Source organism: Lagenorhynchus albirostris, chromosome 17 (genome assembly GCF_949774975.1).
Source record: "Lagenorhynchus albirostris chromosome 17, mLagAlb1.1, whole genome shotgun sequence".
In the NCBI taxonomy this organism is placed as follows: Eukaryota; Metazoa; Chordata; class Mammalia; order Artiodactyla; family Delphinidae; genus Lagenorhynchus; species Lagenorhynchus albirostris.
This window is the reverse complement of record NC_083111.1, coordinates 45,574,200-45,601,358: the sequence shown is the minus strand read 5'-3', so window position 1 is coordinate 45,601,358 and position 27,159 is coordinate 45,574,200. Positions and strand designations below refer to the sequence as shown.

Sequence of the window (27,159 nt, the reverse complement as noted above, 5' to 3'; positions counted from 1 at the left end):
ATTCATCCTCAGCTATCCCTGCAGGGCACATCCCTCTAATTATTCCCATCTAAAGTGACAGGAAAATGGAATTATACTACTTGGAAAACAGACATCCTTTGGTATGTCTTTTCTCAGTGCTCCCTTGGGCATAGTCTGTCATCGTGCTCATTTTGTCACAGACGGTGAGCTGTCATTGGAGGGCAAGGACTAAGACTTCTCTGCCTTTGAATCCCCAGTGCCTAAGACATGACTGCCACGGACTATATACACAGTAAGAATCTGAATAAACAAATGAAAAATAATACCCAACATACAATGTTTATAGTATATCAAGCACTATTTTAGTGCCTTGTACATATTAACTTATTTAGTTCTCATGACCCTATGAAACAGGTACTACTATTATCCCCAATTTACACATGAGAAAACTGAAGTATGAAAGCAAAGCGAGGTAATTCAGAGCCAGGATCCAAGCTGACGTACTCTGGCTCTACAGTTCAACCTCATAATCACCACACCAGGCTCCCTCAAGAGCACCTATGCTGAACAAGAGAACGTCCACTCCAAGAGGAGCATGGGTACACTGTGCTCCCTCCTCTAAACATTTCTGGGTTTCTGTCAGATGTAGCCACACTGTGCGACCCCGTGGGAGACTTAAAAAGGGAAATAACTAGACACAGGCACACAAATGCAGAAGAAATGAATCCGCAACCTTAAAAATTGCTGTGTTTGTAAGGCTGTTTCTCAAATACCTGTGGGGATTTGTGAGAGCGCCAGCTGTACTGGTGACTATGGAGACTGGCCAGCAGAATATTTTCATCAGTATCCACCTGGCCAAACCGCAGTGTCTCCTGTGTGTCATTACAGATCACAAAATGGCTGAAGACCAACTCCTCTACCTCAGGGCATTTATTCTGAAAGAAAAAGAATACGAAAGCCAATGTGCATCAGATTAATTGCAAGATGTTTGGCAGCTGTCTGCCCAGTGGCGATTGTTACAACACAGAAATACTAAAAGATCTGTTGTCATTAGCTCTGGTATACAAAGTATTCTATACTTCCAGGATAAGCACAAAAAATACCTTAAAGAGATCTTAAATGTTCCAAGAATATGTTTTGATTTATATTCCTGCAAAATAAATCATACACACAGAAGAGTAAAAGAACAATGAGATCCTTCAAACTTTTAACATTTTTAAATGAATTAACATGCTACAAAGAATGCTGTACTGGGTAGCGCACGTTTTTGAGCAGAGTACCACAGGCTAGAATTACCATGTTCCTGGCCTTCTCAACTTGACAATCAAGACCAATTACCAAAGCCACAGTTTGTACCCTACAGAAAGTAAGGATCATTTAGGGAATACATCCCCAGTTCCCTTGAGGGGGAGGGTGGATGTGTGTGTGTAAATCTGCTCAGGGAGAGATGTAAATAAAACCATAACTTTCCCGCTATTGTTAAGAGGCTGAACACACAAAACAGATCAACTTCAGAGTCAGTATAAGCCAAGCTGCAGTTTTCAAGACAAAAAACGTTAGTTGAAAAACAGTTGTTGGTGTCTGTTTCAGCTAATAATCAATCAGCAAATGTCTTCCATTAATCTACTAAGGTTCAGCAAATTAGTAATATGTTCCTGTGTTGGTACCTCCTTCTCAACTTAATGGTATCTCCACTGGTTGCTGTTATATCGAAGCACTGGCAATGTGATAGAGCATTTCTGTGCTTACTCTTTTATCACTTTGGTTAGCTTATGGCTTAAAAAATAATAAACATACCTTTGGTAAATGAAAAGAATAGCTAAATAAATGGTTAACTTGAGAATGTAAGAAAAATATCTTAACTAGCCACTGAATCTGCAGACAATGGGAGGTAATATGTAACTGACGCTTCTCCAGTTGGCTTCTATTTCCTGGTTGTGGATCTAAATAATGTCACAATGCCACACTCTGTCATTTGCCATTTTACTGAGGGGAGGAAGAGTAAAAAGGGATATACCACTCATGAGCATAGAAATTTAAGTGACTACATGGCCTGAAGCCAAGGAGTCTATGGATGAACACACCTGGAATCCAGCCTGGACCAAGACCTGATCTAGAACCTCATGAGAACATTATCTTGGGAGGTACAATCCCTTCCTAATCATCCAGAAGGCCCCTAAAGTGGGCAGGCAGAGCTCTACAGCTGCAGTCGGTGAAGAGGCCCTGAAATACCTCATTCTTCTAGATACCCTTGAGGGTCTCCTAAAGCGTTCGCTCTATCATCCATCTATTCTCACCAAACCTCTCTATTCTCATGGAGTGGAACCTTGCCTGATGACCACAGGAATCAGAAAAGGAGTCTCTGGCTAAGTGAGACTGAAGCAGTTATAACCAGTAATTATCTGCCGCCTACCATATTACTTTTTGCTGTGGCTTTTAATCATGAGCTATGATTTCAAAACTGGACGGCCCGTGGGTTTTAGGCGTCCTGCCTGATCTGGCCCCTGCTGCATCTTGAACCACTCTCCGTTTGCCTGCTAGACCCCAGCTCCACCAGCCCTTTTCAGCCGCTCCAACGCCGCACTGGCCTCCTTTCAATTCATCCAACACATCAAACTCCTTCCTGCCTCAGTGCCTTTCTTCTGCTTGGACCTCTTTTCCCCCTTGCTTGACTAATTTCTTCCAACTCAGCTTTCAGGTTCCTGTTTTCAGGTCATGCTCTCAGAGTAAAGTAGCCTCCTGAGATCCTCCCAGATCACCTTAGGTCCCTCTATTTTATGCTCACACAACACTATGTATTTTGCCTTAAAAGCACTGATCCCTATTGGGACTGAGTAATTATTTGCATGATTATGGGTCATTGTTGTCTCCATCATTAGACTCTATACTGCATAAGGGCAGGAACCAGGTCTTTGTTAGTTACAACTTTTGCTCCTGTAGTCAGCATAATGCCTGACACATAAGTACTCAATAAACACTTATGAAACAAACATGAGTAAATTTAACTTTTAAAATTACAAGTGTAATATATGTTCCCAGTATAAAAATTAGAAAATACAGAAAGTACTGATTTTTAAAAACAAAGTCTCTAATTTTATACTCAGGGATAACTGCTGTGAACATTTTGGAGAATTTTTTTTTCCAGCAATTTTTCACTTCTGAGTGTCCTGCCTGTTCCTATTCTAGTCTATCCGATCTAATCCTATCTTATATATCTTATATATTTAAAGGTTTGTAAACCTTTAATTAAACTGGAGTCACAGTGTACAATTAGTTTTGATGAGATTTTTCCATTTAGCGTTATATAATCAACATAAACTGCTCTCCTTGTAAACATTTTTCTCTCCGTTAGGTCCAACAGTACAAACATGAAGAAAGGGATATGATTCCAACTCCCACTTAGATAGACATCCTGAGACTGAAATTCAATTTTCATAATGAATTGGGATCAATCTGCTGGTTACACAGAGGTTAAGTTACCAGATGGGGCTTGAGTAGAAAAAAATCATATTACTTTCCTCATCTCTAAAAACTGACCTTTAATAAATGATGAGGGTTTTAGGAAAAAATGTAAATGAAAGAACACAAGGGGCTTGTTTACATTTTTCTAAAGAATACTCAAAGTCCTCAGGGAACTGTTTCTCTACTGCTCCTTCATCTGTGGAGTTCATTATAACTGTAATAAGTTTAAGCGTCTCTTGGAATGTTTAAATTCTAGTATATTATAAAAAAATTTGTACATATTGTGTATGACATCATATAAAAGCGCAACCTCAGAATGCTTTCGTAATTAAGAGATGGCTTATTTACATTTAAGATTTCTGCTGGACTGTTATACAGGCAATTAAAGAGAGATATCATTATGGTGTAAGGTAAGACACATGAGCACAACCTTGATTTTTAAATAAAAATCTCCTTTAAATCCTATTTGGTCCAAATGTGGGAATGTGACATGGAAATATAAAGCAAACTGCAAGTGGCATTTTGGGTCCTTAATCTGGTTTCACAAAACATTAATCATTTACAAAAGAGAAAGAAAAAACTACAGCCAGAGAAATCAGACACTGATGAAGGCTTCTGTTAATCTTGAACTGTGACCTAAAGGTGAAAGGCCAAATTGTTTCATGCTTCAACTGTCTGGTCCATCCACACTGGATACAAATGACTTGTCTCGGATACGAACCCGATAAAAAGTATGTGGAAAACTCAAATTGCTTATCCAGCTTGTTAAGTTCACGTTTTTCATTGGCAATAATTATACTGTATATGAGCATTATATACATAATAAAATCCAAGCTTGGGTAACTAAGTTTCCCCTCTAAAGGGGATAAACCACATTCAGAACATCTTAGAAACAATGAACTTAATAACCCCTCTATAAGCCCATTTCAATGTCAAATGTCCTGTAATTTCAAAGTAGTGCATTTTTGTATTTACTTTAGAATACACAGGGTTAGAGATGCCTACCACATTAAAACTTGGTGGCAAGTACGCTTGACATGGGAGGAAACAAGAAAATTATAGCAACAATTACAGAAGTATATCCTCTTGTGGCTCATGTTAACATTGCCAAATCCCTGTATAAATCAGAACCAACTATTCACAGAATGTACCTGTCAGCGATATGCTACGTGACATATGGCTCTACTTAATCAAATATACAATTCCATTTTTAAAAAAAACTCAGAATATTCCTTCAAGGCACTGTGTTAGCCAGTCAGTCATTCACACTCTGATGTGGTTTAAAACATTTAAATATTTATGCACCGTATTTTATTTATATGTATAGCTGTGTCTAAGAGAATATTTTTACCCTGGGAGGAAACTGATATTTCTGAGGGCCATTTTGCAGTAGTTGCTACACATGAGTCCTCTTACAATGGTCCTGATACCAAGACAAAAATATCCTGGGATTAAATGCTCTATCAATGACTCTTTTATATTTTCTAGGTTTGTTTTTTATTAAATGCATTGTTCAAAATATGACAAAAAACAGAAATTGGAGCCACGGAGGTTTTTTTCACATCGCTATTCGAACCAGCTGCAAAGATTTAGATCACACTAGCTCTTATTTTACGCATGTCCTCTGCAGCAAGAAAACCATGGAATGCCCTTAAAAAAGAATTTTAAAATATGAAACAGATGTGTTATCTTCTTTCCCTTTGCTATTGTAGTGCCATGTTAGGTAATTAATTCCTTAGTCTTGTATAGGTCTTCATGCATATAAAGAAAAGAGTTCATTCCCATAAAAATTCTAGAACTCAAGCCCCTCCCCCCCCACCACTGCCCCATCCCCACATGAGGTCAGGGTGGAGTGAAGGACCATTTCTCTTGGGGAGTTAGTCTGCACAAATACCTGTAACATACAAAATGTGGGGAAATGTCTCAGCTTAAATAACACAAGCTTTATTGAAATGCAATATTATACTGAAAATCAGTAAGGGAAGCAGAGGTGATTTGTTATTAAATCACTGAGCATATTATCAATATTATCCAAATATTCTGTGAAATTAGTTTCATGCTAGTGGACGTGGGCAGGTTCCCCATTTTAAATATGTCATTCAAAACAGACGTATATTCTAACTCTTTTTCGATATGGATAATTTCTGACAAAAGGTAAAAGTAAAAAATTATTATCAAGAGTCTTTAGCTGGTTACAAAATCTATTATCGAGTGCTTTTTTAGTGAATCAAAATGGCAGAATGATAATGGGAGAAAGACTAAAATTAAATTATACTATGTTCACATAATTTCCTCTCACTGCCTTTTCTCTTTGAAAAGATGAACTGCGTATATCAGGAAGGCTCACACAGGTTCTTCATTTCTGCAATGGCTGCTTCGACAATGTGATACATACCAAGTTGAGCTTTGGCAAACTAAAGCCATAATACTTGGAAAAAATTTCTGGGAATGTGTTACTTTCCACACAGATGTGGTACATTAGTCACAAAAATGTGGGCATCATCTCTGATGCATGTGTAGAGAACCCATGTTCTCCAAAGGTTTTAAAAATAACATGCATCACTTTGCCAAAACAGAGGAGGCCCCAAATATTATGGTGCCCATCAAATTCTTCATTCTCTCACATTTTTGTTTGTGCTTAATTTATTATTAGAAGTGATAACATAAAGTGCCTAGTAAAAGATCACACACAGACAAACTGTAAACTGTTCTAGAATATACATACCTGTTGCCAAGCTTGTATTGCAGTGTTTAGAGAATGAACTACATGTTGCCCAAAGTTTACAAATATTGAGTCAACGTTGATAGAGCAATCAATCAGCTTTTCTACTGCATTGCTGGAAACTGCAATCTGTCCAAAGATGCTGAAGGGTTTCACCATGCTTTGCATTGTAACATTTCTGCACTCTAGAAGTTTACAGTCTGCTTGAGCTGAGAACTGCATCTCCTGACAGACAGAACTATTGTTCCATTGTCGAAGATACATGTGTGGTTCTTTGAAGGAAATAATCATGTATTCTAGTTCAGATGGCACATTTTTATCAGAAATAAATGGCTGTAGGTATTGCGGTGGAGCTGTTGAGAAAACAAACAAGAAAAACAGCAGTTGAGATGAGCCAACACTTTATGGAAATAAAGAGATGACATTTAAATTATTCATTTCTTGGTTACGGAATGCAATATTTGCTGGTTAATAAATTCAAATATTCTCTTGAAGATAATATAACATTTGAATTACCATTTGATATTTGCAAACAAAACTGTTTTGTTCAATCAGCAGGTCTCTTTACAAAGGTTACATGCACAGACAAAAATCTGATCACAAAAGACAACAAATAAAATGAAGAGTAGGTAAATATTTAAGAAGCATTTCATAGAAGTGCTCTGTATCTACCACCAAATCTCAAAACCAAAAACATGACCCAAACAGAGTTAGAAAATACAGGTTAAACTCCATTTTTGCTGAAAAGGCAAGATGCTTAACAGCAGCTGTGTTTAGTTTTAATCTGATTTTTTTCATTTTTCCATTACATGTAGGTTGAAAACCTAATACCAGAATCAAAATGTATTAAGTAGAAAAGGTTTGGTACAGACTTTTAGGAATAATTATTCATGAACATGAGCAAACTTATAAAAGGCCACTTTTGGTGTGTGGAAAAACTTATTCTTCTACCTTATAAACTTGTAAAAATGCTAGTCTTTTAAATTATTGGAGAATTTGCCCATTTTTTGTAGAAGGTTTTTGTACTTTCGAGATAAGGTAATATCAAGTACTTTTGGAAACTGTATGCCATTCATGTAATGGCTCATAAGATAGGAAAAAAACAGATGTATTTCTTTCAAAAAGATCATAATTGGAGTAACAGTAAAACCTGCAATTTTTGTAACTTCCTTGAAAATTCTCATTAGGAAGTGTGCAAAATCATGGCAATTCAATATAACTGGTACCCTATATAACAGGTCCATAAGATGGTTCAAATGTAAGGGGGACACCTATCATACGAAATCAACTTCAGAATAACTTTGCTGGTGCTTACTGTTAGAGGAGATGAATGCTGCTTCTAAAAGTTTCCTCCACCTTGTGAGTGGTGGTCAGTAGGGAAGGAGTTTTGTGCAGGGATAAAACAATAAGTATTAAATGAATGTTATTCTGATGCTAAAATAGAGTACCTGTGCCTAGTTGATCAAGGTGATGACAAAAATGGAACTCCAGGTGAGCAAACTGGAAGGAAACGCCAAGAGATGGGACAAACCATGGCGTAAAACAGGAGTCAACTCTGGTACAGGCAGCCAGGGCTGTTGGAGTTACAAGTTGGTCACAAGTGCTTTGAGAACCAGATTCACTTGCAGAGCTGTGGGAGATAATTAATAAAATAAGTTCAATAACCTAAATTTCCCAACATCATATAAATGAAATGTCTTTCTAAAGGGGTTTTTAAAGCTAGCTCCCATAATCCTATAGTCAATGTTCTCATCAAATCTTCCATATTTGCTCACATAAACAAGTCGTTTTAAAAAATTAAGTTCTGAGGCTTCCCTGGTTGTGCAGTTGTTAAGAATCTGCCTGCCAATGCAGGCGACACGTGTTCGAGCCCTGGTCCAGGAAGATCCCACATGTGACAGAGGAAGTAAGCCTGTGTGACACAACTACTGAGCCTGCACTCTAGAGCCCACGAGCCACAATTACTGAAGCCCATGTGCCTACAGCCTGTGCTCCGCAACAAGAGAAGCCACCGCAATGAGAAGCCCGTGCACCACAACAAAGAGTAGCCCCCACTTGCCACAGCTAGAGAAAGCCCATGCACAGCAATGAAGACCCAATGCAGCGAAAAATAAATAAATTAAATAAATTAATTTAAAAAATTAAGTTCTTGCTGATTATTCTCTATGAGTTATTAGCAGAAAAATTTTGAAGGATTCCTGAAACCCCAGGCCATGTTGACCTCCAACCCAATTCTCTTCCATCCACATTTCACTTAAACTAATATGAGAACAAGTTGTCCGTAAGTTAAGACCAACACAATTCAGAGTATGACTCTGCTGTTCAAAAAACCCAATATTTTCAGTGTCACCATAAATCTTTCTTTTGTTTTACTTCTCTAGGTCATCCACATCCATATTCCCAGATGAGTTAGCCAATACTCTGTATTGAATACCTACTGCATACTGTATTAGGTGCCATAAAAGTTATGACCATGTCCAGAAGAACCAAGGCTCCATGGACAATTACACCACATGTGTCCTCTCTTTACTTGTCCATCCTCCCAACACCATTTTATACCAGTAAAAGTCAATTAAAATAAATAGTGAAGGCATCTGTAGGAGGGAAGAAATTTGTACATAGCGGCTGCTGGTGTGCATGGGAAACATGCAGCCTAGCTGCCTCCCCTCAATGCTAGTAGAAGCATGAGACCTGGGGATTGGGAGGGGCCAAGGTGCATTCTGCTAAATGTGGATCACTAAATAGATGCTGCCCTATTCCCCCTTCCCGTCTTCCACCCTCTTCTTTCCAAATCTGAAATTTGCTCTACAGCTATGGTAGCCTGGCTCCCAAATCCATGAGGAGCCTAGAGAAGAAACAATGGTTTATAGTATCCTAGGGAGAACTATGACAAGAAAAACTAAAGAAATAAATCCTTGGTTTTCAAAGAATTCCCAGTCTAACTGGCGATATAAAATATGTAGATGTTTACAAACATTATAAAACAGAACAACCAACAAGGAATAGGCAAGTTGGAAGCGCTGCCAGAGTGGAAATACAAGAGGAAGTCAGAATGGCACAGGGTGAATCATGTGGGATTTGCAGAGTGTGAATCTTCAGCTGAGTTTTGAAAGAGGTTGTGAAAAGGCTGGTGAAAATGAAAGCTAGGTTTACTGAATATTTAACTTCAAGGTGTTTATAGTTATGTGGTGGTATTTACCGCAATGTTAGAAAAACTCCACTGCATGCAAAGAAAACACAGCTCTGGGGCACTATGTTTCTGATGAAATGTTATGCATGGAAATGCAGCTAGGTGTATTTTTAAAACTTCTATAAATGGGTATACTAATCCAAATAGCTTTCTAGGAATTTATCTGTGGAGTTACAAATAAAGATCTCATTTAAAATAAACGACAAGGTCCTACTGTATAGCACAGGGAGCTATATTCAATATCTTGTAATAACCTATATCGGAAAAAAATATGAAAACATGTGTGTATGTATGTGTATGTGTGTGTGTGTGTGTGTGTGTATATATATATATATATATATATATATATATATATATATACACACATTTTATAACTGACTCACTTTGCTATACACCAGAAACTAACACAACATGGTAAATCAACTATACTTCAATTAAAAAAATTAAAGTTAAAAAAAGGTCTCATTGGCAAGGTAAAATTAAAACTTATATTTATTCAGAAAGACCAAACTGTATTAGTTGTACGTGTGTTTTAGAAAGGAGATACTTTTTTTTTTTTTTTTTTTGCGGTACACGGGCCTCTCACTGTTGTGGCCTCTCCCATTGCGGAGCACAGGCTCCGGATGCGCAGGCTCAGCGGCCATGGCTCACGGGCCCAGCAGCTCCGCGGCATGTGGGATCTTCCCGAACCGGGGCACGAACCCGCGTGCCCTGCATTGGCAGGTGGACTCTCAACCACTGAGCCACCAGGGAAGCCCTGTACGTGTGTTTTACACATATGAAATCTCTCCCTTATAATACTTTAAGAAGTTGTTAAAAATAGGGTATAGCGTTAGTCAAAATATTAAAAATCCAGGTGAGAGTACTTTGAGATCAGTTTTAAAACAGTAAGTACAAAATTTGAGGTGTTTATCTGAAGAATTTCTCTGTCAACTGCAATTTTTGACACTCTTGAGATTTTCCAAGATTTACTTTTCTCTCTCTTGAGAGTAGCAAATTCTGTAACATGTTGAAAAAGGTTGCTAAGATGTCACAAATAAGTGCGTGTCAAAATCTTTATTTATAACAAATTGACTGATTTTTCACTTTTCCTAAATTAAATGTACAAATCAATGGTTAAAAGATATTTTTAGGTCTATACAGTAACTCCTAACGTATATATTCAAGTGGTCAGCACTCTTTCCATCTTGAAATCCTGACTAAAATGTTACTAGATTTATCTATATTTAAAAAGTTAGAGTTTTATTTAAAAATTGGAGTTATATCAAAATTAAAATGTGTTAAACACAAAATTAATATGGTATATGCACATGAAATGCTTTATATTTTGAATCAGTAAATTTATAGTTTTTGATATTCAACTTAATTCGATCATCACTATACACTATAAAAGTAGCATATGCATGTTTACCTTTTACATAAGGATTAAAAATATCTAACTATGATAGAGCTAAACAGTCATAAAGATGAGAACAATGACCCTGCTAGGGACACTTATAGCAACTACATTTATATCATTTCCTTAATTAAGTACAATGGACTTCGATCTGATCCAGATATCAAAAGGAAAAACATAATTCATGCGATGTGTAATAATCAGAAATGGAAAAGTAAAGATGGCTCCAAGGAGCAAAACCTTTCAAATAGTAATACATAGAACTCAAGATTCAGTAGTTAGTTCAAATATCAATAAGTTCCTAATGGAAATTCAAATTTTTAGAATAGAGGAAATATTCTAAAGAGTAGAAAGTATGGCAGGAGTTTTACATATCCATACCTTCATTTTAGCCAAAGGGACTTATTAACTGTCCTGGGTGACCCATAGAAGGGTATCAATTCCTTTAAACAAGGAGTGTTTTAGTAAGTTTAGTTCTTGATTGATCCATAGGCACTGCAGGGACCCAGGCATAATCCTTAAAGATTCACCCCTGGATGTCACCCCTATAGCTCTGCAGGTATCCAACAATGATCTGACTTGATTGATAAAGCCTTGGGCTTTTCTCTGTATCCCTCTGTGGTAGTAAGAGTTTTATAATATAGCATAGAGATTAAGCAGAGAATGATTGAGGTAAGAAAACCGAGATGAAAATGCTTGCACTGCTTCCACTTACACTGTCATCATGGGCAAATTATTTCATCTAGCTAAATCTGTTTTCTCATCTGTAAAGTAAGTATAGTAATTGGACTTACTTTTTGAGTATTAAAGGAGGTACTACATAGAAACTGCTTAGCATAATGTCTATCACTCCATAAGAGAAAAAAAAATCTCATCCCTTTTTTCCTGGTTGGCAAACAGGGTACCGTACTGGTTACTTAGTTTAATGTTAGTTGCTGGTGATTACCTTTAGCTCCCAAGAGGGATCTGACAATATCACACTGTCATTCATCCCAGTGTGGCACTGTTTCTCAACATTGGTTCACCTAAACTCTCCGCTGCCTACTGCAAAAACACTGTCCTGTCCATCCTGGGAGAGCACCGCATGGAGGAGAGAAGACAAGGGACGATGCACCATGTTCTCTCTACACCTTAGATCTGTCTTTTTTGGGGAATGTTTTAACTCTAACTGCAAATAAGAAATACACCTCTGTTGTAACCTAGTACAGCTATAAAATGGCGGGGGGGAGGTTACTGAAAATGTTTTTTAAATTGTGGTAAAATACACATAACTTAAAATTCACTGTTTTAACCAGTTAAAAGTGTACAGTTCAGTGGCATTAAGTACATTCACATTGTTGTGCAACTAACATCATCGTCCATCTTCAGAATTTTTTCATCTTCCCAGACTGAAAGTCCATACCCATTAAACATTTTCCTCTCCCTCATCTCCTGGCAATCACCATTCTACTTTTGTCTTTATAAATTTGACTAGTCTTGGTATCTCATATAAGTGGAATTATACAGTATTTGTCCTTTTCACATTGATAGTTTCTATTTTATTTAAAAAATTCCATCAACAGATGAATGGATAAAGAAGATGTAGTATATATACACAATGGGATATTACTCAGCCATAAAAATGAGTGAAATAATGCCATTTGCAGCAACATGGATGTAGCTAGAGATTATCATATTAAGTGAAGTAAGTCAGCCAGACAAGGACAAATCATATATCACTTATATGTGGAATCTAAAAAAAAATGATATAAATGAACTCATTTACAAAACAGAAATAGACTCACAGAAATAGAAAACAAACTTACGGTTACCAAGAGGGATAGTGGGGGATGGGTTGGGGAAGGGATAAATTAAGAGTTTGGGATTAGTAGATACAAACTACTACATATAAAATAGATAAGCGGGGCTTCCCTGGTGGCGCAGTGGTTAAGAATCCACCTGCCAATTTAGGGGACATGGGTTCGAGCCCTGGTCCGGGAAGATCCCACATGCCGGAGCAACTAAGCCTGTGCGCCGCAACTACTGAGCCTGTGCTCTAGAGCCTGCGAGCCACAACTACTGAGCCCGCGTGCTGCAACTACTGAAGTCCGTGCGCCTAGAGACCATGCTCTGCAACAAGAGAAGCCACCGCGATGAGAAGCCCATTCACCGCAACGAAGAATAGCCCCCACTTGCCACAACTAGAGAAAGCCCATGTGTAGCAACCCAACACAGCCAAAAATAAATAAATAATTAAAAAATTAAAATAGATAAGCAACAAGGACCTACTGTATAGCACAGGGAACTACTGTCAATACCTTGTAACAAGGTGGCAAAGCAGTTCCAAACGTCAAGATTGTTGTCTGAATGGTTTATGAAAGTTAAAAGGTTAAAAAAAAAGGTACCCAGCAAATTTAGGTACATCTAAAAGTACATATCCAAGTAGCCAAATGGAGGCAAACAATATCTAGAGGCCACAGTGACCGTCTAGTAGGAGAAAGTTCAACCAGTGAGGAGAAAGGAAATGATCCAGGGACTTTACCATCACAACGCTCTTCCTCTGATTCCTGCACTGGCTATACACACAAGAATGAAGGTTTGGTAAATAAAAAGCATCTCTTCCTCACATACACAAAAAGCTGTGGACCACTGTCTCAAAGATCACTAAATATGAGTGGACAGCGACTTACAGGATCTTTAGGGAGAAGGAGAAAATCTTATTTTTTTTTATTTTGCGCTTTAAAAAACTCAACAGAGTTTCTATTTTCATCACATGAAGAAAGAGCCACACACTTCTTTTTCCAGGATGCCTTCCTTCTATGAACCAACGTTTTGTGAGTGGGGATAAAAAGTCCTTGTAAGCAATCTACTCTCACGTTTTAACATTGTGAGAAAGTGACCATGCAATATGGACAAAACCACCAAAGACTCGGCACAGGTAAACAGCTTAGCATTATCATCAAACAATTTGTCATAAAGTTAACTGGACGTATATATCAAGATCTTCACAGTTATTACTGTGTAACACAATAATTGCCTGTAACTTGTGACTTTAGATAGTCACGTACTTCTGGAGTTAGCCATTTGGGGTGAGGGTAAGAGGTGGAAACAAAGTAGAAAGTTGTTCTGGTCCATCAGAAGACATCTGGTTGATACCAAACTCAGGGAACCTAGTAGAGTGGCCCAAAGCCTGAGAGTTGGGCCCACCAGCCATTTCTCATCTTTCTGCCTAGGTCCCATCACTAGGTAAGAAACTGTAAATTCCAAATACAGCGTGTGCTTGCTGGCTATCTTGTTTGCTCTCTAAATCCACTTTCTACCCCTCCCCATCCTCTTCTCTGCCCCTGACTGTATCAACAAGCTGCTTTGTCCTTGGCTTGTCTTTTGGTTCGGCCAGTAGAAGGTGCCCAAGGGAGATCAGAAGGTGTGAAGAGAGTGGTGGAAGGACTCATATTCTCCTGGCTCCTTCTTAGCCACGTCTCTGCACATTGTTGGTCCCTCCACCAAAAACAGCTACAACCACCCATTCTGGGTTAGTTTTGGTAATGGCTCTATTACCTGGCTCTTTCAGGACTAAGAGTGGGATGGTTCCCCATGGTTTCTAGCCTCAGGGTACTGTTCTATCCCTTCACCTTGCCAACACTTTTGTAAATAGTCTTTACAGTAAACTCTCCTCAGTTAACCAGTCTGAGTGTGCTGTCTGTTTCTTGTCAGGACCTACTGGGAAAAGGGGTTTATTTAGGCTTCAGCAGTGGGCAGTGGGGGTGGGCAAATACATACATGCTGAGATTAAAAATAAATAGCTGAAATGGATACCCTGATCAGGGCTTAAAGGCTGTATCTCTTGCTTCACTCCAGTGCACCACAAATAGAAAGAAAACTCTACTAAAGTTCAATACTATTGTGGAAACTAAGCTTAAGTTACTCTCCTTCCAATGCTATCTTGAAAAAAACAACAGTTACCCATCATTCATTTTCATATGATCAAGCAAACCATTAATTAAAGATAGTGGAAAATAATTATTACAGATACACGGGGATTGAATTAAAGATAATATGCCTGTATGTGATAAACAGACCAAGGTTTAAGAGAGTGAATCTTGTCTCCAGTCCTTTGTACCGAAGGCTACCTGCCACCCCTCAGACTGGTTAGCTCCTACCCATTCCTTAAGGCCTCAGTGTAGAAATCAGTTTCTCAGGGCCAAACAGCTAGTTAGTGATGGAGCCAGGACTTAAACCCAGGTCTGCTAACCTGAAAATCCCTAATAAACAGTGCTTCTATTTACATACACACAGAGATGCCATTACCGCTAAATATCCTACACTGTTGCACTTTTGACAACTGTGGACAAGATGCTTTATTTTTTAGATTAAACTTCATGGGACTTATTTTTACGAACTTTCTTCCAGTAATGTACAACAGTCTGATGCATATCCTTCTCAAACCATAAATATTATTTAAGATACGATAATCTCTAATCATAAAAGTGTCAGGTTTTTATCCAGTTTTAGATTTCTCATGACAGAATATACTGGATCTAACCATGTGAAATGTTGACATATCATCAAAGCACTGATGTTTTCCTTCAAGAAACTGGATGAAATTTATTTACTGTTCTCTTTGAAAAATGTCTTAATAGTGTTTTATTATGTTGATTTTTAAACCAGCTCTTTAAATTTAATTTCACTAATATCAATTTCTACCTGAAAAATGCTTAATGTCCAACAATTTAAAGCAAGATCAATTGTGAAATATCAGGCAAGTTGAAAAATCCAAGGTGAGGACAAAAGATCTGTGATTACAATGTCGAAGGCTTGGTGAAAAACTGCCTAAATTTGACTGTCTGCATAAATTTCCATTCCCTAAAGGTTCCACATTTCTGCAGTGCTAAGCTTACCACAAAGTGATTTTCATGAATGTTTCAGATTCAGAGGAATTAACCTTGTCCAAAATGCTTCTTTCAATGATGAAAATGCATTCTTTGATAATTAGAATCAAGAAATGATTTCTAACTTGATACTAATAATGAAACTCAGATTTTAAAAAAATTCATTACCCATAGCTCTGTTTTCTGAGATTTCCTGGTTTCTGACTAGGTAACCTATGCTTAGAATAGGCAATCTTTCTATCCATCTGCTAACTCCTCCCAGGATGGGTGTTCTTTTCACTGCTGCATTTCATATAGGTAAAATCAAGACCCCACTCCTTTAATATATTTTCACCAGTCGTACATTACTAGGTAATATACTGGGAAGGCAATTATTTTTAAAGAGCCCAAATGACCTAGAAATAGAAATCATAAAGCAAAAAACATATTATTATTAAGCATACAAAGTAATCAACGAAAAAGACTGTGATGCTACAGACTAATGTGAACAGAGGTTATCTCGGTGTGATATGATGATGGGTGGTATTATTTTCTGTATTTCCCAGATGTTCTTCAATGAACATATATTACTATTAATTACAAAAAGAGAAAGCATTCACAACTATCTATAATATAAAACAGGAATTAGAATACAAAATGGTGTGCTATGATTATAACCCTGTAAAGGCATACAATGATGGGCAAAAATAAAGGTAACAAAAAAGAGAAAACAGTTCAATCACAGGGTGTTGGAACGGTGGATGTTTTTTTTCTTTTTGTTAGTGTCAAAATGTCGTTTGGGGGAAAAAAAGGGGGGTGGATTATATACAAAGAATAAGATAATGCTAGAGCAAACTCGTCAGGAGAATTAGAAGGTAGGACATTGAAAGTGATGGGCAGCAAGATAGGCACAGGCCCATAGTACACATATCATATGACCCAAAAAACTGTTCCATTGATGGTGATTTAGTTTATTTTTCTTGTCATTTAGGGGAGCATGAACAGAAAGACATAATAAGGATATGTAAACTAGAAGGAGCACTTGAAGAATAAATTGCTGGAGCCATTTTTTCTCTACTCTAAGTTAGTGGATGTATTAAGCAGGCAAACATTGGAAATAGGGACAATCTGGCCCTGTTTTGTCACTAACCAGATATCCTGTAGGAGGTGTGGAACAGGAAGTTCTGGGGACACGATTCAGAATACCTGAAGTCTATAGCTCTAGAGATACATTATAGTCAAATAGACTCAAGAACTGAATAAAACTTTGGCTATCTGAAATCCTGAGTATAAATTATTTTGGTTAGTCTAGTTTTCCTAATGTCTGTCTTTTAAAGTTTTTTTTAAAACCCCTTAAGAAGGAAGTAGTTCCAAAAAGGAGACAATTCAATTTACTTAACGTTTCTTTTAATGCCCCAGGGTTAACATTTACACATATTGATGACTGTGTCATTAAGAGTCTATTGAAGTGTGTATGGTTCTTTTCCTCTATATTTTTTAGCTCAGGATAACTGGATTTTTGGTTTTTTTGAAGTTTGTTTTTTGCTCTTTTTTCCTTTTATATTTAAGGAACAGGTTCTTACAGCTCACAGTAAAACACAGGAATTTTAGTACACAGACTTTGAAACATCAGCTTCTATCTCACTTCCTCGTTCTCATCTGTAGTTCAGACAGATGCAGCTGTTAGAGAGCTGCGATATAGCTAAGTGAGGGGCCACTAGATAAGATGACTTGACGATTGTATCCTAGTATAATGCCACTATTTCATTTTTCACTTTGTTCACTGAGTTACCTTTGGTCATCAGCTCCATTTTGGCTGCTGTTCAAAACAATTCTCCAAAGATCCGAGGATACCAGTTTCTTCTGGTCATTCACAAGATTGATATCTGGCAACTGCAGTTCACAAACTTTGCTTTCAGACAGACTAAATTCTCGAAATGCAACAAAAACCTTCTGGAGTTCATCCCAGTATTCCAAACTACAAGGAATCTATATTAAAAGAAAGAAGATTTTAGAAGATGCAAACAGAAATGATGTTTCTGTATTTGTTGACATGCAACTTGAATCTTCATAAAAGTTATAACATTAATGAGACTTTTAAAAGGGGACACAGTTGTAAAGGACAGTAGTTTAGGATTTCTTTTCATAGTTATATTCATCCTGTTTACCTACTTTATTTCAAAAGACTCATTCAAGAATAATATGTGGAAACAGTCAAGAAAGTTTTTAAATAAAGGAGAAAGAGTGGAGAACAAATTCTACCAGATGCTAAGTCTATTATAAAGCTACACTAATTAAAATTAAAAGATAAGATTGGAGTAGTAACATACAAATAGATTAGAAGAAGAAAAAATAATAATATGTAAGTACAGATAAATTTTAGTATGTGATGAAGGTACCATTTCAAACAAGTATGGGAAGGATGGGAAAGGAGGTTGCAAGAACTGGTTAGCCATTTGGTAAAACCAAAGTGGGTCCCTACATCACTCCTATATGTAAGTAAATTCCAAAAGGATCAAAATATTAAAGGCTAAAAACTGAAAACATAAGAGAAAAAATCAGTTAATATTTTTATCATAATAGGGTAGCCTTTTCTGTGTATGGCATGAAACCCGCGGACGGTAAAAGAAACAACAAACAAACAAACCTCACAACTGATAACATCAGAATTAATAAAAAGCAAGGTTAGGATAAAACAGGTTAATAGTTAATGACAGATCTACAAATACTTGTTGTGAGAGCAGAGAGCTCTTACAAATCAATGAGAAAATGATTAAGTAAGCATATAGAAAAACAAGCAAAGGCAGTTGTTGGAAGAGGCCCTGAACGTCCCTGCATGTTCTTGCCAGGTATGTAAAGGATGCAAGGCCCTGAAAGCTGTTAACAGGGACCATTTCCCAGGTTCTGTTTGCAGAAAGTATCTTTGAGTGATGAGGTAAAGTTTCTTTCCAGGACAAAGAGCAGACTTGCTCTAAAAGAGGTTGATTTGACAAGCTCCATGTTCCATGCTGTGCCATTTATCTACTGCATGCAGAGCATCCCCCTGGGGGCTCTTCTGCATCGCCCTTGTGGGACTTGGGGGCAAGAGAAACCAATGCAAGCATGATGCACACACTGTTTGCTGTGCCACGAGCAATAATATTCTTTGTTTCTGACCCAAAAGTCTAATATATTCTGTGAGCATCCATAAAACATTAGCTTGCATAAGGTAAAATCCCAGATTCTGACAGCAATTAATTTACAGAAGAAAAGATATAACCAGCCAGTAAACATGCAAAGATACTCAACTTCACTAATACTTACATAAGTTCAAATTAAAGCAATAATGTAGTATTTTTATTTATTAATCTGGAAGTTTGAAAAGACTGACATTTCCAATTTCTGTAGAGGTGTGGGAAAAGCATTTCTACCCATTATTTTTGAAGAATAATTTGGCAATATCTATTAAATGCTTGGAAGGATACATCTAAGAATTTGTTTTACAGATATTCCAATACAAGTGTGTGTGTGTGTGTGTGTGTGTGTGTGTACGTATGTGTGTTTACTTTAGTACTGTATTAGTAAGAAATTGGAAAGATACAAATATGGAATTAAATATAACATGCAGAACTACAGAATGGAATCTGTACAACCGTTAAAATGAATAAGGAATACCTATATACACTAACACAAAAGACACTCAAGATATATTATTAACTTAAAAAAAATTAAGCTTCAAAATAGAACATGTGGGTTGATCCCATTTGTCTTAAAAAAAAAAAAGGACTGGGCTCAGATGTGTCTCCTCTTTTGGAAGCATTTCCTAATTATGACCATTCTCAGAACTGGTCACTGCCTCTCTTGTGTCACTTCCATATCTAACTTACTCCTCTATCATAGAAATCATTACATTTCGCCATTCCTTATTTACATGTTTGTCTCCTTTAGTTGACTCTGTGATCCTTAAGGCAAAAATGGCATATTATTTTTAAAAATATTAGCATCAGTTTTTGGAACATAACAGGATATTAATAAAAGCTTCCTGAATGAATAGATTTCTCCTTAATCTTCCTTTCCTAAATAAGTGATTCTAAATCTTTGAATGGGAATAAATTTTGCCTCCGTCTATAACAGTTTCTTTTCCTTAAACGGGGACTTGAGCATCCACGTATGGCGACGTGCTAAATGGACGAAAGGGGCACAAAATGGATATGCATAAGAGGCTAACAGTGTGATGAAACAGAGCATATGTTTTGGTTAGTGATAAGGACAAGTGACATATCCATAAATTCTCCTTTTAGCCACCATTTCTTGAAATTCTCCCTCTTCTTGCTTTCCATGACATACATTTTTCTAACTTTCCCCTCTCTGGGTCTTTGTTCCTATACTGTCTCTCAGCCTCAAATACCCGTAGAATCCCTGGTTTCTCACTGTCTAATGTTTAAATCTTTCCCATCTATCAAGGTCCAAATGAAATACCACCTTTCTTTGAGCCTTTTCACCTCCCAGATGGAGAAATGCTTTCCCTTTTCTGAACTCCAATAGTTTTTAAAAATGGGAATCTGTTTCATAGCTCTTATCACTATACACCTCATGTTACAGTTATTTCTATACATGACATTTTCGCTGGTAGACACATTCCTTGAGGGAATGATTTCCATTTGGCTAAGCTTTGGATTTTCACAGAACCTGGCAAACTGTATACAGTGAATGTTCAAAAAAAGTTGCTGAATGAATGAATGAATAATTCATGAATGAACAAATACACATATCCTGGGTGATTCAGTCCATCTATGGCACATTAAAAATTCTCCACAAAGAAGTATAGAAGATTAAAGCATAAACTTTGGAGTTATACCTAATGGGATTCAATTTCTAGTTCCATTAGCTATGAGTTCTTGGGTAAATTAATTTTGCTAACATCAGTACTCATATCCCTAAAAAGGGGATAATAACAGAACTATCTCATGAATTGTTGTGAGGATTAAAAGAGACAAAGCCTTCCATTTAATACCGCATAATAAAAGCTTAAGAAATGTTAGTTACTAATTATTTATCCTTCTCATGCTCAAAGAACACTTCTGAAGCTTGAGTATTGTTAAAAGAATCAGGTAGGTTGTGAATAAGAGTCCTGCTTGTTAGATGTCTTAACAATGGGTTGGACCTGTGGGAAGAAAATAATAAACCTTGAGCCTGGATGTTCAGGAACCTTGTAATCAGAGTTCAATATGGTTTTCTGCTGCATATCTATTAAAATATTTCCCTGTATGTTGCCTATTACTTGAGAGATAAAGGAACATCTCCTTGCCTAACTCCTTTCTAGACTGCCAGTAAGTCAGCCCTTTAGCTTAAGAAAGTCATAAGTAGAAATGGATAAGATGTGGGAAGTGGGGTGAGACACCTAAGAATCTCATGGGAGAGGGCAAATGAGTTTAGAAAAGCGTATTTAACATACCTATCTTTTTTTTAAATTAGTAACAAATTAACAGAATGTAAAGTTCAAAAATCATCTTCTTGGTAGAGAGGTTACACAGCAAATAGGGTGAATAAAAGACTTGTTTCTGGTATTGTCTCCAGAAGTTTTCCATTAAAATTAATGTACAATAGGGACTTCCCTAGTGGCTCAGTGGTTAAGAATCCGCCTGCCAATGCAGGGGACAAGGGTTCGAGCCCTGGTCTGGGAAGATCCCACATGCCGTGGAACAACTAAGCCCGTGCACCACAACTACTGAGCCCGTGCGCCACAACTACTGAAGCCCACACGCCTAGAGCCTGTGTTCCACAACAAGAGAAGCCACCGCAATGAAAAGCCCGCGCACCACAACGAAGAGTAGCCCCTGCTTCCTGCAACTAGAGGGAACCCATGCACAGCAACGAAGACCCAACGCAGGCAAAAATAAATAATTAGTTAAAAGAAAATTCATGTATAATAGCTTATGAAAATTGGCCGTCACACTGGAAAGCAGAGTGAGGTCTTAAGAAAAAAGTACTAGCAAGTTTTGATGTACAGGAGACAGTTGGAATAAATCCATAATAAAAGGCAATGCAAGCTGGGAACCATTGTGGGAAGCCATTAGGTAGTTTAAGGGCAATGAAAGTAAACTGTACCAACACTGGGGCTTAGGCAAAGAGAAACTGTGAAAGTTCAAAAAGAGAGATTTGGAAGAAAGCCAAAGAAAAATTTTATTTAGTTCACGACTTTGTGTGAGGCTGGTTCTGAGGTTACATACTTCAATTGGAACATTCCAGGCTACTTTCAAAATTTAGAAAACAATAGAGAACTACTATAGAAATACATCATAAAATATGTGTTACGTGTTTGTCAGGATTTTCCTTTATATGCCCTATTTCCCTTGGTTAATAAAGGGGTATTAATAAATGAAACTTCTGTTTAAAAAGTTTAAGATTGTATGTCTATAAGTACATTTGCAAAAGTCACATATTAATCCTTTCCCCCATGTTAAGAACATTTTTGTCCTCAAAACCTCAAAAGAAAAGCTGATAACAACACTCAGTACAATTAGTATTTTAAAGGTAATTTTAGTCAACTGTCCACTGAAATATATATTGAGCCACAGGTTTATAAATCATATAGATATAATCTTAATTTTTAAAATTTCTCCAACATAAAAAAAAAATCTCTTGTTGGTATTACATTCACTTAGGATAAAATCCTGGCCCTGACCCTTAATCACTGCTCTATGACCTTGAGCACCTTATTTAATGACTCTGGGCCTCAGTTCCCTCATTTGTGAAATGTAGATAATAAAAACTAAATTATTTTAGTCCCTGATAAGGATTTCGGACTTTATCTTAATGTCAATGAGATATCTTTGAAGGGTTTTAAGCAAAGAAGCAATGCTTAAAGTCAAATTTATGTTTTTAGAAGTTTCTGGATACTGTGTAGAGAATGTATTAAAAGAGAACGGGGCAAGCATGGATGTGAACAGACAATTAGGAGGCTAGGGCAGTGATCTGTGCTAGAAATGTAGATGGCTTATGGTATGGTTGGTGGCGATGGAGTGGTATGTGGGAGATCCTTGAGGAATAAAAATCTGTTGACTGATTAGATATAGGAGAGGGAGGTGTTAAGGATGACCCCCAGGTGTCTGGCCCAAGCAACTGTATGGGTGCTGATGTCATTTACTGGGATGGGTAAGATTGATTTGTCCCATTGGGGAGTAGGGTTGTGGTGTCAGGTGGAAGAGGGGAGATTGTAAGTTCATTTTTAGACAAGCTGAGTTGGAGGCATCACTGAGCCATCCAAGTGGAAATCTTGAGTATGGAGTTGGCTATTCTAGAGAGTTGGAGAGGGAGTTAACTGTGTTGAAGGTGTTTTAAATGACGAATTAAGAAGGTAAAATGGTTGAAAGGGGATGTGAAAACAGAGTAAGCTGATGGATAGGGAGAAAGCAGAGAACTATGGATTTCTCTACGGTTTAATGAATGAGTGTACTGGGGCTTGCCGAATGAGCGGGCTGGAGAGATGGACAGACTGTGAGTAAGAGCAGGATGCTGGAATGAGCGATTTAGGAGGTGGAGCAGCTTGGGATGCTGACAGGCTCCAGGGCTTGCGTGCGGCAGTGGGCACTTAGACGGAGTGGCGCAGGAGGTCACTAGAGTGAGGAGCTGGGGTCTTGGCTGGGGCTCTCTCACATGCATGTCGATGGCAGTGAAGGAAAAGGCTGGAAGCCACCGGCTGAAGACTTCTGAGAATGAGGGCAGACGACCAAATACACAGCAGATGGCAACAACGAAGAGGGGTGAGGGTGATATAATTGGATGGAAGGAGTCTCAAAAAAGCAGGAAGCCTTTACAGGAGGGGAGACGAGTACAGGCAAGTGGCATAGGTGAGCAGCAGAGCACCTTATCTCCTGACCCTGAGGTAAAAACGATGTGGGAGAATAAACTGCTTCCACCTCAGGGCGGGTTACAGTGGTGTACAGAGTCCCAGGGGACAGCAGGATTTCATTTAAGGTGAAGAGGTAGAGGAAATTCTTGAAGAAGAGGCTGAGGTTTAGGGAAGTTCACTAGTCACAGAACAGGTGTTCCAGAGGGCTCAGTGGAAGGGTTTGGGAGGTAGAGGAGAAAGGAGTTTTGGTAAGGGAAGGAAAAAGGGATACTAATCAGTATCTAGGCAAGAGGGGCTAAATCTTACAGTTTGGGTAGTGACTAGGAAAGAGGGAAGCGAGGCATGTGTTGGAATTAAGACCTCATTTAGGAGGGTAGGGACAATGGCTGTGGTTCTAAAAGTAGCCTACTGCTCCTTCCTGAGGCCTGGCTGCATTCCGTGTGTTCTCTGACAAGCATTCTTAACGAACTCCAGCTATTTCTCCAATAAACTCATAGCACAGAGTCAGGTACATGGTATATGCTCAATAAATAGTTTTAAAATTTATGAATGAAGATAGATGCTGAAAAAATAATCTTTTTTACAGCCTTTTATTCTAAAAAGGTTTTTATATACTGAGCTCTCCTTTCAAATTACTTTGCAATCACACCCACTTTTAACAAACTTTTCATTAGCTCACTAATCTTCCTTTGCCTTTCAGTTAGAGGTAGACATTGCCCAGCTAATCTCTAGTCTAGCAGTAACAGAATTAAACTAAAAATCTAACGCAGTCACATTGTGATTCATATGGCAGCAATTAATTATTCTCAGGAATAAATCTGGGCTCTATTTTGTGTGATCTATTTAAAATAACTTTATTTTGTGCTTTTAGGTTTGAAGGAGATGATGTGAATGATTTTTAGTTACATATCTATAACTGAGGATTTGTTATTAATGCTTGCACTGAATAACTTGAAGGAAAGATGACTATTCCAAGAAAGTTTGGTTGCCAAAAATAGTTTAGAAAGCCTAAATATCTAGTACTGAGTCATGGGAAGTGGGAACAAGTAAATTGGTTTCACTGGAAAACATTCCACATGTAACACATGGTACATTTCAAATGACTGTCAAGATTATATATATTTTTATTACATTTTGTTTTCCTATCCATTATTTGACAGGACCTAAAAAATTAGCCAGCCATATATAATAAACTGTACTCTAAGCATATGTGGTCTCTGCATATGAATATATTTTAGGTTGTATATCTGCCAGTTGGTAAAAGCACATGTATTTTTGCATTTAAAATATGATTCCAAGATTTGTTTCCATTTGATGGCTAATTTGGGAAGATTTGCATGTGTGTTGGCCATTTAAAAATATTTTTGGTACAAAGAATATTTTGGCACTTAATTTGTTTTTATTATTTAATAGTACTGCCAAGACTATTAGCAGGGTTGCAACTGCCCATCTGCTCATAGATAAACAGGTCTGAATTCTTTGTCCAGGGACTGCTAAAGCTGGGCCATTGCCCCTTCGCCCACTCAGTGCCACCAAGCAACCTAAGAAAAGGATACAGAGGAAGTGTGTTCCCTGTATTCACGTACATAATAAAGAGGTGGTAGTATTTAGCAAGTGGTACATTCTATCAATCTGATTCAACTGTCCTTTCCTTTATATTATGAAGAAATAGAGAGCCTAGCTGACTGTGTAGGGCTGGTTAGTGAGCACAAAGCTGGAACTTCCATTCAGTAGTAAGTTATTAAGGGTAGGTTACATCAGAGGATACCATCTTTATCACTCCTCCCACTACATTTCCAGATTTCTCAGGGCACCAATTAACAGGTCAGTACAGTAGGGGTAAAACAGTTCGCTTTTCCATCATTATCCGTGATTTTGGTAGTAGCAGTAATAAAAACACTGATGGAAGCTGTGGTAGAAGAACAGCCTTTTACAATTTACAGACTTTTTTTGTATATTATCTTAGTGAGGAATACATTATTCCCATTTTACAGATAAGTGAACTGTGGCTTAAAGAAGTTAGGTAATATGTTCAAGGTTACACATTTAGTAAGTGGCAGACCTTTTGGCTATAAATCCTTTGCTCCTTAAACTAATTACCTTTCGATTAAAGAAGAAAAATAGACTCCATAATGTATCATTTACAATTTCCAGTTTCAGTTTCTTTAAAGTGGATTCATAGAAAGAAATCTGAATGCAGAATACATTTTGACCCTTACCATTAATCCCAGTCATTTATAGTTACTTAATTTGGCAATTATTTTCTCTTTAGCTGCCTTTTTCTTTCAGCACTTTGAATATGTTATCTCTCTGTCTCTGGTCTCCATGGTTGCTGATGAGAAATCAGCTGTTAATCTTACTGAGTATCCCTTACATATGATGAGCCACTTCTCTCTAGTTGCAGTCAGGGTGGGTTTTTTTTTTTTTGGATAGGTTGATTGTTTGGTATGGAAATCTTTGAGTTTCTTCTACATGGAGTTCATTGAACTTCCTGGATGTGCAGACTAATGTTTTTAATTAAATTTTGGAAACGTTCAGCCATTAGCTTTTCAAATAGTCTTTATTCTCCTTTCTCTCCTTTCCTTCTAGGCCTCCCCTCACGCACATATTGGTACACTTGATGGTATTCCACAGTCTCTAAGGCTCTGGTCACTTGTCTTCATTCTTTTATCTTTCAGTTTTCAACACTCAATAATCTCAGTTGACCTATCTTTAAATTCACTGCTTCTTTCTTCTGCCTGCTCAAATCTGCTATTGAGCCCCTCTAGTAAATTTTTGATTTCACTTTTTATACTTTTCAACTCTGGGATTTCTTTTTTTTTTTCTTTACAATTTCTATCTTTTTATTGATATTCTCTATTTGGTGAGACATCATTCTCATATTTCCCTTTAGTCCTTTAGACAAGGCTTTCTTTAGGTTTTTTTGAACATATTCAAAATAGACAGTTCAAGTCTGTCTAGTGAGGTCAACATCTGGGCATCTTAGGGACAGTTACTATTGATTACTTTTTTCCTCTGTGTATGGGTCAGACTTTGTTTCTTTGCAGAGCACGTACTTTTTTGTTGGAAAGTGGACATTATAAATGATATACAATTTTATTATATTAATAAATATTAACTATATTACTATTATTATATTATTAATAAATAATGGCAACTGTGGAAATCAGACTCCCTTCCCCAGGGCTTCTTGTCATTGATATTTGTTCTCCTTTTTTTGTTGTTGTTACTAACATTTACGAATTAATTCTAAAAAGTCTGTTTTCTTTATATGTGGCCACTGAAGTCTCTACTTGGTGAGCTTAGTGGTCAGTTAATAATTAGACAGAGATTTCCTTAAAGGCCTGGAAACAAGTACACCCAGTCTCTGCTGAGGGGCTCTATGTGCCTATTAAGGCATGCCCTCAACTCTCCCCTGGCCTTCCCTTCCTGCTTGTGCAGAGCCTTAAGGTCAGCCTGAGGTGAGAGCACAGGGCATTCTTAGGTCATTCTTAGCATGTGCAGAGCTTGGGGTAAGTGCACAGATTTATGCATGTACACATTCTCCTAGTTTCCCAGGAACCTGTTGGAACTTTTCAAAGTCTGTGTGGACATCTCATTCCCCAGCTCTTCCTTTTGAGCCTTTTGTTTAGCTTTACAGTTTTCTGTTATCCCCTGCCTCAAGTATAGATTTCTTCGAATTCTTTCTGACCTACACCCTTGGGTGGGAAAAGGGTTTTTCACACTGGAACATTCCTAGTTGATAACTTT

At 37.5% G+C, this 27,159-nt stretch overlaps 1 protein-coding gene across 1 annotated transcript in view; it reads right to left on the bottom strand.

Moving 5' to 3' along the window:
• Positions 1–27,159, bottom strand: part of VPS13B (vacuolar protein sorting 13 homolog B) — a 793,535-nt gene that overhangs the window by 88,688 nt on the left and 677,688 nt on the right. Inside the window, exons 40-43 of the mRNA XM_060128467.1 lie at positions 17,371–17,567; positions 7,594–7,775; positions 6,149–6,498; positions 735–896 (exon numbers count right to left, since the gene is read on the bottom strand). Coding sequence (XP_059984450.1) covers positions 735–896; positions 6,149–6,498; positions 7,594–7,775; positions 17,371–17,567 — 891 coding nt within the window. The remainder of the gene's footprint in view (positions 1–734; positions 897–6,148; positions 6,499–7,593; positions 7,776–17,370; positions 17,568–27,159) is intronic.